Raw genomic sequence first — 12,226 nt, forward strand, 5'->3', positions numbered from 1 at the left:
CATCGCCAAGATATTTGATGACAAGTACTCCAAGGAAGATAACCTTCCTGTCTGCAGGCTTGGATCCAGGATTCTAGATCACAATCTCATGGATGGAGATGTTGCACTATCTTTAGTGGTGCAATTCTCTTCATTTGCTCCTTCTCCTCCTCAGGTAGCCACGACAAGGGAAATCCCCCCAAGTCTAACCCAGCCACCACCACCATTTCTTCTAAACGCCTATCTCAACCAACTTTTGGTTCTCCTTTGAGGACCAAGAAGGCCAAAAAGGGGACTACCACATCTTTGGTTGTGACCTCTCAAAAGGTCTCAACTATTAAAAAGAGCCTTACCCTGGAGGCACTTTCAGTCAGCCAACCAAGCTCTTCAGTGATTACTGATATCACTGTCGTATCAGTGGCAACTCTCTCAACCGCCTCAGTGACTAAAATCACTGAAGGTGTGAATATCAATGCCACCACTGCTGAACACTCACTCTCAGTCTTAGCCATCTTCTCCTCCCCTCCGTTCTTGGTCTCAACACGTGTCGGTGAGTCGTCAGTGCCCGTCCTCCCTGATGATGAGACACTCACCACTAGACCTGAGGTAGCTCCTTTTGAAGCTCCTCAGTACACTGGTGCTCATCCTCATGAGTGCACCATGGAGCAAACCAGCGTTAATCCTTCATATAACGCTGAAGACCCCTCAGGTACTCCACACTTTTATCCTTTCGTTTCCTCTAATGCAGAGCTTCTTTTTGCTCACACACATTCCTTTTCAGGTTCGTCTGAGGCCCAGGCCATGGACGAAAAGGAGTACAACATTGCGACGGATGTGAAACTACTACTCCCAGCAGTCGAGATTGTCCTCATCAAGATGGACGAGGTCCATATGGACATGTCTCGAAAAGATGAAGTTGTTACGGACCTCTCAGCCGTCAGGGCTGAAGTCCAAAATGTCAAAGGCCAACTCTCCTCTCTTCAAGAGGTTGTACGAGCCAATGTTGAAGCCATCGCTGCTCTCATAAGCAGGGCTGATGACGCATAGACTCAATCTCTTCAGCAGGTGGAGCTGTTACAACAAGTTTTGGTTGCTCTTCATCAACCAACACCAGTGACTCCTCCATCATTCAACGTTGATGATCGTGCTCAGCTTCATGAAGCGCACGAAGCGACGAATAGCCTAGCCAGTGCTCTTTCCAGGCTAAAAGAGATGATGGTACTTCAACTCCACATCGTCGACCAACTCTCTGGCTTATGCTCTCAAGCCATCGCCAGAGAGGGGGAGACAAGGTCTAACGCTGCTGGACCATCTGTTGATGCCGCCCTTGCTGAACCTGCTGCTCTAACAACCCATGACGTTGAAGCTGAAGCTCCTAGAGCTGAAGTTGAAGCTGAGTTTGTCTGTGATATCCCAACCTCCAGTGAAGCTGCTATAACTGAGGAAGTTGATATCGTTCAAGCTGAAGATCGTAACGATAAACTTCCCATCACCTCCACACCTGTTTTTGGTGATGTGAAAAATGAAGATGAAGATGATGATGATGATGAGGAAGGTGACTCTCCTGACCTCCCTGACTCTAGCAGCAACCTCGATGACGACAATGATGATGATGATGATCATGAAGATGACTTCTCCATCCAGTAAAGACTAACTCACTGAAAAAGATCCCAAAACAGTTAAAAAAGACATGTACTTTATATGTAACTTTTTCTTACTGTTATTTGAAACCCCCATCAGGGAGTGAAATAGAACATGAAACCGTAAGCTCATCAAATAGGAGGAGATTGTTGATCCTCCCTCTCAGTGATTTGATGATAATCCCTTTTATCTTATACGAAGTATTTATGTTTTTGTCTTTCAGTTCCAGCGATCATCACTGAGTCTGTTCAGTGATCGCTGAAAACATGTAATGTAAATCCATCAGCGACAGCAATACTTCAAGAAAACAAAACTCACACCAAAGAACTTTCAATGAAAGTCGAAGACTGAAAATGAAGATTAGAGACTGACGAGTTCATGATCTGAAGCGGTATTCAGTGATTACAACCTGGTCTACACATGTGTGAAGATTGCACAAACCTCAGCGAATGTTGAAGAGACCTTCAGGTTATTCCAGCATTCAGCGATCAAAAGAAGCTTGTTGAGCACGATTGTTTTTGTCTTGTCCTTACACACACAAAGGAAAAACCCATACCCTTTCTAGAGCATAGTACGGTACGGAGCTGATTAGTTGACTCTACTACCCACCAACTCCATGAAAGGATGTCTGCTCATGAATATGCTTTTGTACTATTCACTGTAGCAAAGGACAAGTCTTTCTCTAAAGGCTTGATGCGTGTTCAAACCCTACTACATTGCATTAAATGTGCATTTAATGCACTGCGTATATATAGATGTGTTCTATCTCCATGCAGAGATATATACTCTAAATTTTGAACCCTAACTTATGTTCATACGTAAAAGAACACACATCTAAGAACACAGTACGCTTATCTTCAAAAGCAAGTTAGAATCCCTTTTTAGTATTCTAAATAGTTCTTACCCATGAAAAACTTACTTTCTTCGAAGTTTTAAACAACAAATCATTTCTCTTTGCTAAGAATTAGTGTGTATCTTAGATTGTTTAGATAGGTTATCTTTACCTTATCTTTCCGCATATAATCTTATAAAATTTGTATTGATCCTTCTTTATCAATATACATTTTAAATTTGAAAAGTTTACTGTGTTTGTATTCMCCCCCCCCCCCTTCTACAAACTGTAATACACATCTTGTATACCCTAATGGGACCAACAGTATCAAAACACAAGCACCAACTTCCACCATAATGGCTCTCTTGCCAAACATCCCCGGTTCATCAGAGACAACTTCAATTTTTGGAAGAATCGGATGTCTCTTTTCTTAGAAGGTGTGGATCCTGAGATTCCATACTATATTGAGAATGGACCTTATGTTCCATTCGCAATATCTCCAGCAATTCCCGCAACTGCTAAGAATGCCGCTATACCTGAGAAGCAGATTACAAAACTCCCTCATCAATGGAGTGACAAAGACAAGAAGAAGTGACTTTAGATACTAGAGCTAGATCTATAATAGTCATGTCTCTTCCTAATGAGGTTTATCACTCTGTTATGAAGCGAAGAACCTCGAAATCCATATGGGACACTCTTTATGTTCAATGTAAAGGTACATCAAACGTACAAGAATCGAGGAAGATAAACTTAGTAAGACAATATGAAAGTTTCTCTGTGGAAAATCTGAATCTTTGTCTGAAGTACATCAACGTTTTAATTGTCTTCTTATCGATCTTAGGATACATGGAAGAGAATATTCAACTTTAAGACACTGACAAATTTCTTAGAATGTTTTGCCAGAATAATGGGATAGTTATACCATGTGTCTCAAGATGTCTAAGGACATGTCCATCCCATCTCTTAGCACCCTCTATGGGATATCGCTTACTCATGAGCAATCCCGTCAGCTCAAAAAGAATATTCTTAGAGGTTCTCTCTTTTCAAAATAAATAAATAAGACTCGATCATCAAAACTCTCATAATAAGATAATGTGTCATAACCCAAAATCACAGAAAGCATGGATAGACTCCATATCCAATGCAACACATTTCGTTGACGGGGGAGACTCGTTTTCATCAACTATGGTGAAACATAAAGTAAGCCATATGTCAATGTTATTATTGGGTTTTGTATCAATTTGTAACCATATAACACAACAAAAAATTAATAATTTTGGTTACACATAGAAAGAACTAAAAGTTTTTTCACACTAATTTAGAAAAAAATCATCGCCACACTTCGTTTTCCAAAAAGAATATATGGTAGAGACCAACAGTTGCAAAATGACACTAAGGGGCAATTTGGTTGCCTCTTAATGGTTCCATTAAGAGGCAACCTCTAAATCGCTAATAAATAAATCTTTTTTGGCAAAAAAAAATCTACCTCTAAATGGTTTTATATACCTCTGAGCAATTTTCTGTCTTGGGTCTCTCTCAACCATCCAAGGCCTAAAATTTCCCAAGATCTTCCTCTTCATCTTTTCTACTTTGAACCCCCATTCTATGTAACCCTAGTTTCTTCTTTTATCTCATCATATCTCTTATCCTCACAAATTTGGATTTATCCTTGCATTTTAATCAACCATATTTTCCCTAATCCCTTACCTCAATCACTCTCCAATATGTCATCTGTTTTTGGAAATCGATTAACCACCTTCAAAGATTCCAAGGAGAGTGACAGTGGTTACTCAGGAAGGTGAGCCTTCCTCAATCTGCACATTTTCCTCGTCTCCAATTCATATAGTAGTCTTTCCCACTTCGATTGGATTTTCAGGTTTTATTCCTTGTGGTTTTTTATATGCTCAGTTACTTGATGTTTTCGATATTGATATACTGCTATCTCTTCATCTACAATTGGATTTCATTGTTCCTTAACTTACATGATCTCTTTTTTTCTTTCAAAGTTACATTCAAGCACCATCTGAAGTTTGGTTTTATATGGTCCTTGATTTATTTAGGTGCCATTGACACAGATGTGTATGCATTCTTGCTTAATCATGGCCTCCTCTTTTGAATTAAACTTATTGGATGATATGAAAATCAGAGAGTTTGCATGGAGCATCATTAAGGAGGATGTACATTTTTACAAAGGAATTGGGTATTGCAAGCTTGCAAGCTTGATATAATTGTCTACCTTGTGGTGCTTCATCATAAATATTATCCATCATGATGCCCTTCTCTAGTTTATATGTAGTTGAGAGATGAATTTATGTTTCTTTTGTTCGATTGTGCTCGCTGAACTTGCATCTCCCCCGAAAACCTTATCTTGTTGGTAGTTACATCTTCTTTTAGTTAGAAGTAGATAAAACAATGGAAATGTGCTTCTTAAATTGATATTGATAACTTATGTAGCTTGGTTTTTAACTACCAATATATTTCAAGCCCCTTCTCTTGTCGTGTTTAATGTTGATGTTTCTTTGTTAAAATTGATGGTGATGTGGGTATTGTAACTTTCTAACTTTCTTTGCAATTGTGATCGAGTTTTAAACATGAAATAGTAATGTTATGCATGTGATGAAATGTTGTTATGAACTAGTATTATTGTGTATGTAGTTATATTTGCAAAGTAATTGTTTTATTCAGATATTTACCAAACAACTATATTTCATTCAGAACTAAATCATACAAAAGATTAAAATGGTAATTCTGTCATTCAGACTATCCATTGAACAATCACCAAACAACTATATTTCATTCTGTAGTATCTATACTACCTTATAAACTAGATTTATCAAAAGGCTTAAAAAAAATTTTAATGCACAAAGTCTTAAAAACAACTCATAATGCATTAAGTACTACTATTTTATGGATTCAGTCTTAAAATCTCTTAATCTACAATTAAAATAACATATAGTACCAGTTACAAATGCATATTGTTACTTTTTCTTTTCATGTTCCCAAGATATTTTTAACACCTTTCACTCATCCCTTCACCCTCTATACCTTTATGACTTCTCCCCATACCCCAAGGTGAGATTCAAACTGATACTCATCATGAGTTATTAAAAGTTCTCTCATTAATCTCTCATTCAATTGCTCTAGAACTTTCGGTCTCGCTTTCAATCTCTTTATTCTTTGCTCTTGGTGTAAATTGAACACATTTAGAGTCGTTTAAATATGTTGGATTTTAAATATAATGGATTTTAAATTGTCATACAATTTTTTTTCATCGATAGAGTATAATTGGAACCATAACTCTTATTTATTCAAATTGTATTAATATGTAAAGACCAAGTGTAACTTATATTATCGTTAAATCTTCTCTAATAAAACCAGTGAAACTTCAAAATCATTAGAATTCACGGCTCCCACCGCATTACGCAGGCACACAACTAGTATTATACAGAGACTCTTAAGCATTTTGACCACTTAACCATTCTACAATTGCCAAACAACCCTAAGACAGCTCTCACACACAAAAAAAAAAAGGTTTTGCAATTTTCTAGGAGACGGAAGAACATGAATGAAAAAGGTTTTAAAGCAAAATCTCCAAGGTTACAAAATTTGCAATAACAAAGAGTAGCATTGGATTACATAAATGAATGGTTTTTCCAATAATAAAATCAAGTCTGGATCAAAATTTTAGTGGATACATAACATTACTTCAATCTTGATCATCCAAGTTCTCACATAAAAAGCACAGGATTGATCAATGATGCAAGCAGCAATGTTTCAAGAAACGCACTTGTGAGAACACTATTACCCTAGCAATATCTTTGAGATCACTCACTTTTCATCGGAGTAATTGAACTTTACCGAGTGAGAATGTAGATCTATTTGACCTCCTCTATAGCTTCCACGCTTCTTTTTTGTCTTTTCATGCCGAAAATCCCTACATACAACATAAACCCAACAACTTTCTAAATCTAATACACTTGAAACTAATATAAAATGCATCAAAATGTAACAAAGTCATGGTTTAGTTTCTATTTAGTGTAATGAATTTTTTATTTCTCACTCGATCTAACAGAGTTCCGAAAGTTCCTATTCTTTGTTCTTTTTTTTTTTTTTTTTTTGCATGAGCCTAATTCAAATCGTAGCAGGTCCACAGGTTTGCAAATGACAATTATGTGCATTTTCCAGAAACAGTCATTCTGTCTTGAGACATAGGTAAGGTCCACAAACATCTTAATCCTCGCACATGTCTTCTTATTACAGAAAATATCGTACATGAAAAGACACAGAATGACTAAAATCAAACCAAATGTCGAACCATGCACATAACATTTTCTCTTTTTCTTTCTTGCAACTGAAATTATGTGTGTGCACGCACGCATGTGGATTTATCATGTATAAATGCTTCAAGAAGCTGAGACGTACCTCCCTCTCACTTGACCAAGAACTTCTTGTGCTTTAGCACCATATCCAACGTTCGCACCATCCTGCAGTGTGTAATATAAACATAAGTATATATAAAATAACCATTCAATGAGTCCATTACTCGTTTTCATTTGGCGAATCATTTCTAAAAGAAAACAAAATGCATGAAACAGAGAAACATGGGCTCAATGAATGGGCGGTCTTTACGTGTTTTAACCGTGATAATTTCAAAAAACTGAGCATATGTATACATCATACCTTCGCCAGTATGAATTATCTTGCAATTTCTCATGAGCAAATTCCATTTGATCAATTTTCACTCTTTGAAATGCATTTATCATCTTTGGCTGCAAAGAACACAATCAATTAAGAAGGTTTCTTTTAGCAAATATGATTTCTCATGAAACCAAACCTGCAAAAAGTTTCAGTTGATCAAGGGCAGTTCATTAAGAAACAGTAAACTGATGTTTTATGAGATCACGAAAAGAAAAGGTACACAAACCTCTGCTGAACCAATACGTTGCTTTTTCACTGATTCCTGAGATCCAGATTTGTCTCCTCCATTAATCTCTGGTTTCTCATTTCCGAATTCATTGATCTGTTTATCAGATGTTCCACGTGCACCACTTTCATCAACCTTGTCTTCTTTAGAAGCTTCATTCTTTTGTCCTTTAGATTCTTCAAGAGTTTGATTACTTTCCATCTTGGCAGGCTGGTCTTCATTTTCATCAGACAACAATCGTTTCCTTTTCTTAGAACTCTTTTTTCTTCCTTCACCACATCTGGATGAACAACTCCAATTTCAGTGTCTCTTGTCATCAGTTTTACTTTAGTGCATGCCTCTTGTTGATTACTCTTTCTCTTCTTATCCTTGGGTTTTTTCTTTGTTTCATCTGCCTCCACATTGATAGTATCATCTACAGGCTTCTTTGGTGCAGATGATGCTTCTTCAGTTTCACCACATGAGGCTATATCATGTTTGCTTTTCTTCTTTTTTGCTTTAGTTTCAGATTCAGCAACTACATGATCTTCCAGAATTTTACAATGACTCATGGTGGCTCTCGATTGGTTTTTGGTAGCATCCTTGTTGCCTTCAACGCTACTCTTCTTCTTCTTGGACTTGGTGGTTTTCTCATGGACAATGCCTACATCTTTTCCAACATTTTTAGCTTCTCCAATATCAACTCCAGTGTGCTGACTGCATAACAGAAAGGCTCAAACAGGTGAGATGGGAATAAGAATATATGGCTTCAACAAGACATCGTAAATGCAAAACTAAGACACATTTTGAAATAAACCTATATGGACTTTACCTCTTATACGAGAGTGTTTCTATGATACGTGGCCTTTCTCTCTTTCTACGCTATCCATTTGGATGAAAGGCTTATTGCTATTTGGTAGCTTATAGAGCCAAATCACCCCCTTCTCACATAAGGTAAAAAACAAACTACCCACAAACAATGAATACAAAGGCTTTTAGATAAATTTGACGACAGTTTCTTTACATAATAAATCCAAAGACCAAACAAATTGCTGAAACTATTTAAAATCAAGGAAGGCTTCCTGAATGTCAGTTGTATATTCCTAACTATTTGGTACTCCATATGTACATATCACTCTTAGTTCATAAATATTAATTGCTTCAATAACAAAGGATGATGATTGGAAATTAACACATGGTTCTAAACATCACACTATGATATATTATTTATATAGGGGTCTAATGAAATGAGAACTGTTTTGTTTGTGGTAACCATGAAATTCAATCTTAACTATAAATTAAAGGTTAAATTAGAAAATTAATAATTTTTGGTAATTTTAACTTCAAATATTAGTTAAGAGCATTTTAAGGATTTTATAATTATATCTTACTGGTCACTCCATGACAATTTAAAATGCATAGTAGGTTGGTGGGATCCATAAGCGTCAGCATGAGTCATATATTCTGTGGAACGACCAAGGTTGTATGTCTTTTTTCAGCCGACTCAAGTCCAACCCATTTGGACCCCTTAGAGGTTCTAACCAACAAACATTCATCTCGTTCGTACTTTGGATGCCCGTATAGCCATAAAACACTTTTGAAGTTTCTAATTCCTTGAAATTAAGCGGCGTTGGGGACAAAGAAATTTTTGGAGTTACCTTTATCTAGTATCAACAGCTTGATACTAAGAGATAATACAAGTCTGAGGCCGAATTTTCGCATAAAAATTGTCAAAAGCTGAACAATTTCATGAATGGTAGCTTGATTGAAGTTCATTTTTTTTAATTTTCTTGATTTGGAACGGTGAAAAAAATTCACTGAAAGATTGGAGTTGTCGTGAAAACCATCTGACAAAACAAGGAGAAATAGAAGACCCACTAAAGCCTCTTCCTAACTAGACAAAACTAGAAGGAAAGAACCACAGCAAAACCCACAACAAAGATCTTATTTCCATCAACTATTCGCTCTTCCTTTCTTGTTTGCAAAGATAAGGCTTTGAATAAGTTCCTCCAAAAGGTCACATCCTTAGCATTTTGTCAATCCAATACAACGTGCAAGGTTACGTAAATCTTCCTTCTTCCTCCGATTCTATCTGCATCTTCAAATCCCAAACTTGATTTTTATGGAGGTCGATTAATAATTACTTCTTTTCTTTCCCTTTGTTTGCCAATTCCATTCAAAAACATTCTTTGTATTCAAACTACCCTCATCTTTTTTATACTTGTCCCTTGTTCCTCTACTTTCTATCTGAATTTTTCACAAGAAACACTATGATTCTTCCCATTTCTTCTTTTCTCCTTCTTATGCAGCCCCTATTAAAGATATCCCCTTCATTGTCATTTTCTGAAATTGTGGATATGTCAATTTGACACACTTTCTCCCATAGCCTCATGTTAACCTACAAATCAATTTCCTTAATTCCAATGACACCTTTCTCAAATGCCAATAAACCCCCTCCCAAAGAAAAGCACATGGCTCTTCCAAATTTGAGACCTTTCTGCTTTTAATACAAACTTTTCAACATATCAATTTTCCTCTTACAAATCTCTTTGCTTTGTACCCCTTACGTTGAAATCAGATAAGTTGCTCAAATGTAATACAAAAATGTGTTGTTAGGATCAACAATCACACACAATCTAAATTGCAGAAAACAAGAAAATATGGTAGTCACATTGTTCCTCAATTGGTGAATGTGGAGTGTTATTAAGATTTTATTACGAGATTCTATAATTATTATCCAAGTACAATCCATCAAGAAAAAAACAGACAGAAAAAAGATTTAGTTCATCCTCCTCATCATACCAGGCATTTATGTATTTGCAGTAGATATCCTCCAAATTGGTTGATGAAGCCTTCCACGTGTCATTCTGCACAAAAAAGCAAGATCATTAAAATTTCAGTTAATCTAGGCAAAAAAACATCAACATATTACAACAAAAATAGCACCAGAGCAAAAAGAAGAGCTATTATGAAACACAACCTATTTAGAATGCATACAAGATAATCTGAATAAATAATCTACAGACTTGATGAGCAAAAGGAAAACCATGTTGACCATCAACCTTTTATTAAAAACAAGTCTGATCCACAAATTCTGGCTCCTCCCAACCCTTTTGTTAGTGGTTAATTATTATAATTCAAACCCAGTTGCAAGCTAGCAGCAGTAAGTACTAATGGAACATAACTGATAAAAATTGCTAATATTCTTCCAAGATCAAAAGTACAAATACCCTTGATACTCAGTTGCACAATATTGGGAACTTCCAAAAGTAAGTAAGTGCTAATTTCCATCATCTATTTTCTGCCTCTCAATGTCCACTCTACAATAAATAGTTTTATGCACCTGCAGTCCTGCAATGTTATAATTATCCTTTCCAAAGAAACCAAAAATATTCATATTACAAGAGACAGAAGCCAGGCTGTTAGCTCTAATATTCACTTAATGTAAAAGTATGAAAAAGTATTCTGCAAGTGTTGACAGAAGGGTATCTTCCACAGAAGACAACAGAGGACTAGCATCAGAAGCTGTTTCATCGTGCAAGTCAAGAATGACAGAACCTCTGATGTCTCTCACAGAAGTTCTGGAAAATGGTCCTCTGGCAATAAGATCATACAAGTCAATTACAGCAGAGCCTCTGAGATGGCTCACAGAGGGTCTGCGGATTCGTCTTCTGTGAAGATCCTGTTCTGATGTTTTTCAAAGGTTGTTAGCTGCATGTGCTTCTCACGTTACTAGATTTTAATAGACTTTATTTGGACGGCTTAGATGATTTCAATTTCTAGATCATGTCAGTAAGGTCGTTAGGGTCTAGTATAAATAGCAGCTTAGGCCTTTGTATTCAGTGTGCTTCCGAATTGTAATCGTCTTTTTTCAATTGAATGAATTGAAAAACCTTTGAAGCTATTTTCCTGTGTTCATCTTCTTCATCATATTAACTGTGTGTTCTTGGTTTAATTACTMTGTTMTGTTCTTATCATTGTTTCCGCTGCACTGTAATCGTCCTAGAGTTCATTCAGAGTAATAGATCAATATCAAAGCTGAATTTACAGGTCCATCAATTGGTATCAGAGCGGGAATTGAATTCTTATTCGATTAATTCTGTTTTTGGTATTAATCTGCATTTTCTAGAACACCAGTCTTCTTCAGGTTACCCTGTTTTACTCTTTTAAATCAGCTTCATCTTATTCCTATTTTTTCTTCTTCTAATTTCAATGGCGAACTTGGCCAATAGCTCGTTCATGAGCACTGGTTCTGAATCAAAACCTCCCACGCTTATCCGTGAGGAGTATCCGCAATGGAAGGTGCGAATGATCAACTTTTTAGAGGGAATTCACCCTAGAATATGTGAATTTCTTTACAATCCTCCTTATGTGCCAATGAATTTAATTCCAATAATTCCAGCTACTGGCACAACCCCTGAAATTCCTGAGCATTACGAGCCAAGACCTATTGCTAACTGAAGTGATGAAGACAAGATACTGGTTGAATTGAGCAGCAAGTGCAAAAGGTTGTTAATCATGGCAATACCTCACGAGATCTTTAAATGTATTGATCACTGCCAACTGTCCATGGATATTTGGGCAGAATTGGAAAAACAGATTGAAGGAGGTAAGAAAACACTCAAGAACAATCTAGCCATTTGCATTGATGAATACCACAGCTTCAAGGCTAAGGAGGGTGAATCCCTGTCGGACACATACTCCAGATTAAACACCTTAATTAGMAACTGCAAAAGGTATGGAGTAATGAGAACGGCAGAGGACAACAACTCTCTGTTCTTGAAGAGCCTTGGAATTGAATGGATGCACCTAACCATGTCTATGAAGGCCACCTTGGATTTGGAAGCATGGACTTTGGCTGACTTATTTGG

The 12,226-nt window shown here is 36.7% G+C and overlaps 1 protein-coding gene across 1 annotated transcript; it reads right to left on the reverse strand.

Moving 5' to 3' along the window:
* Window positions 1–6,134: 6,134 nt before the first annotated feature.
* LOC112504872 lies at window positions 6,135–10,230 on the reverse strand. Its single transcript, XM_025108830.1, has 5 exons — window positions 10,158–10,230; window positions 7,377–8,072; window positions 7,133–7,221; window positions 6,875–6,936; window positions 6,135–6,386 (listed from the first exon to the last, which is right to left on the reverse strand). The coding sequence occupies exons 2-4, from the start codon at window positions 7,575–7,577 to the stop codon at window positions 6,882–6,884; spliced, it is 345 nt and encodes a 114-aa protein (XP_024964598.1). The 5' UTR covers window positions 7,578–8,072; window positions 10,158–10,230; the 3' UTR covers window positions 6,135–6,386; window positions 6,875–6,881.
* Between the last annotated feature and the right edge of the window lie 1,996 nt (window positions 10,231–12,226).

The sequence above is a fragment of the Cynara cardunculus genome, unplaced genomic scaffold, assembly GCF_001531365.2.
Source record: "Cynara cardunculus var. scolymus isolate 2C unplaced genomic scaffold, CcrdV1 Un_Scaffold_7195, whole genome shotgun sequence".
NCBI lineage: Eukaryota > Viridiplantae > Streptophyta > Magnoliopsida > Asterales > Asteraceae > Cynara > Cynara cardunculus.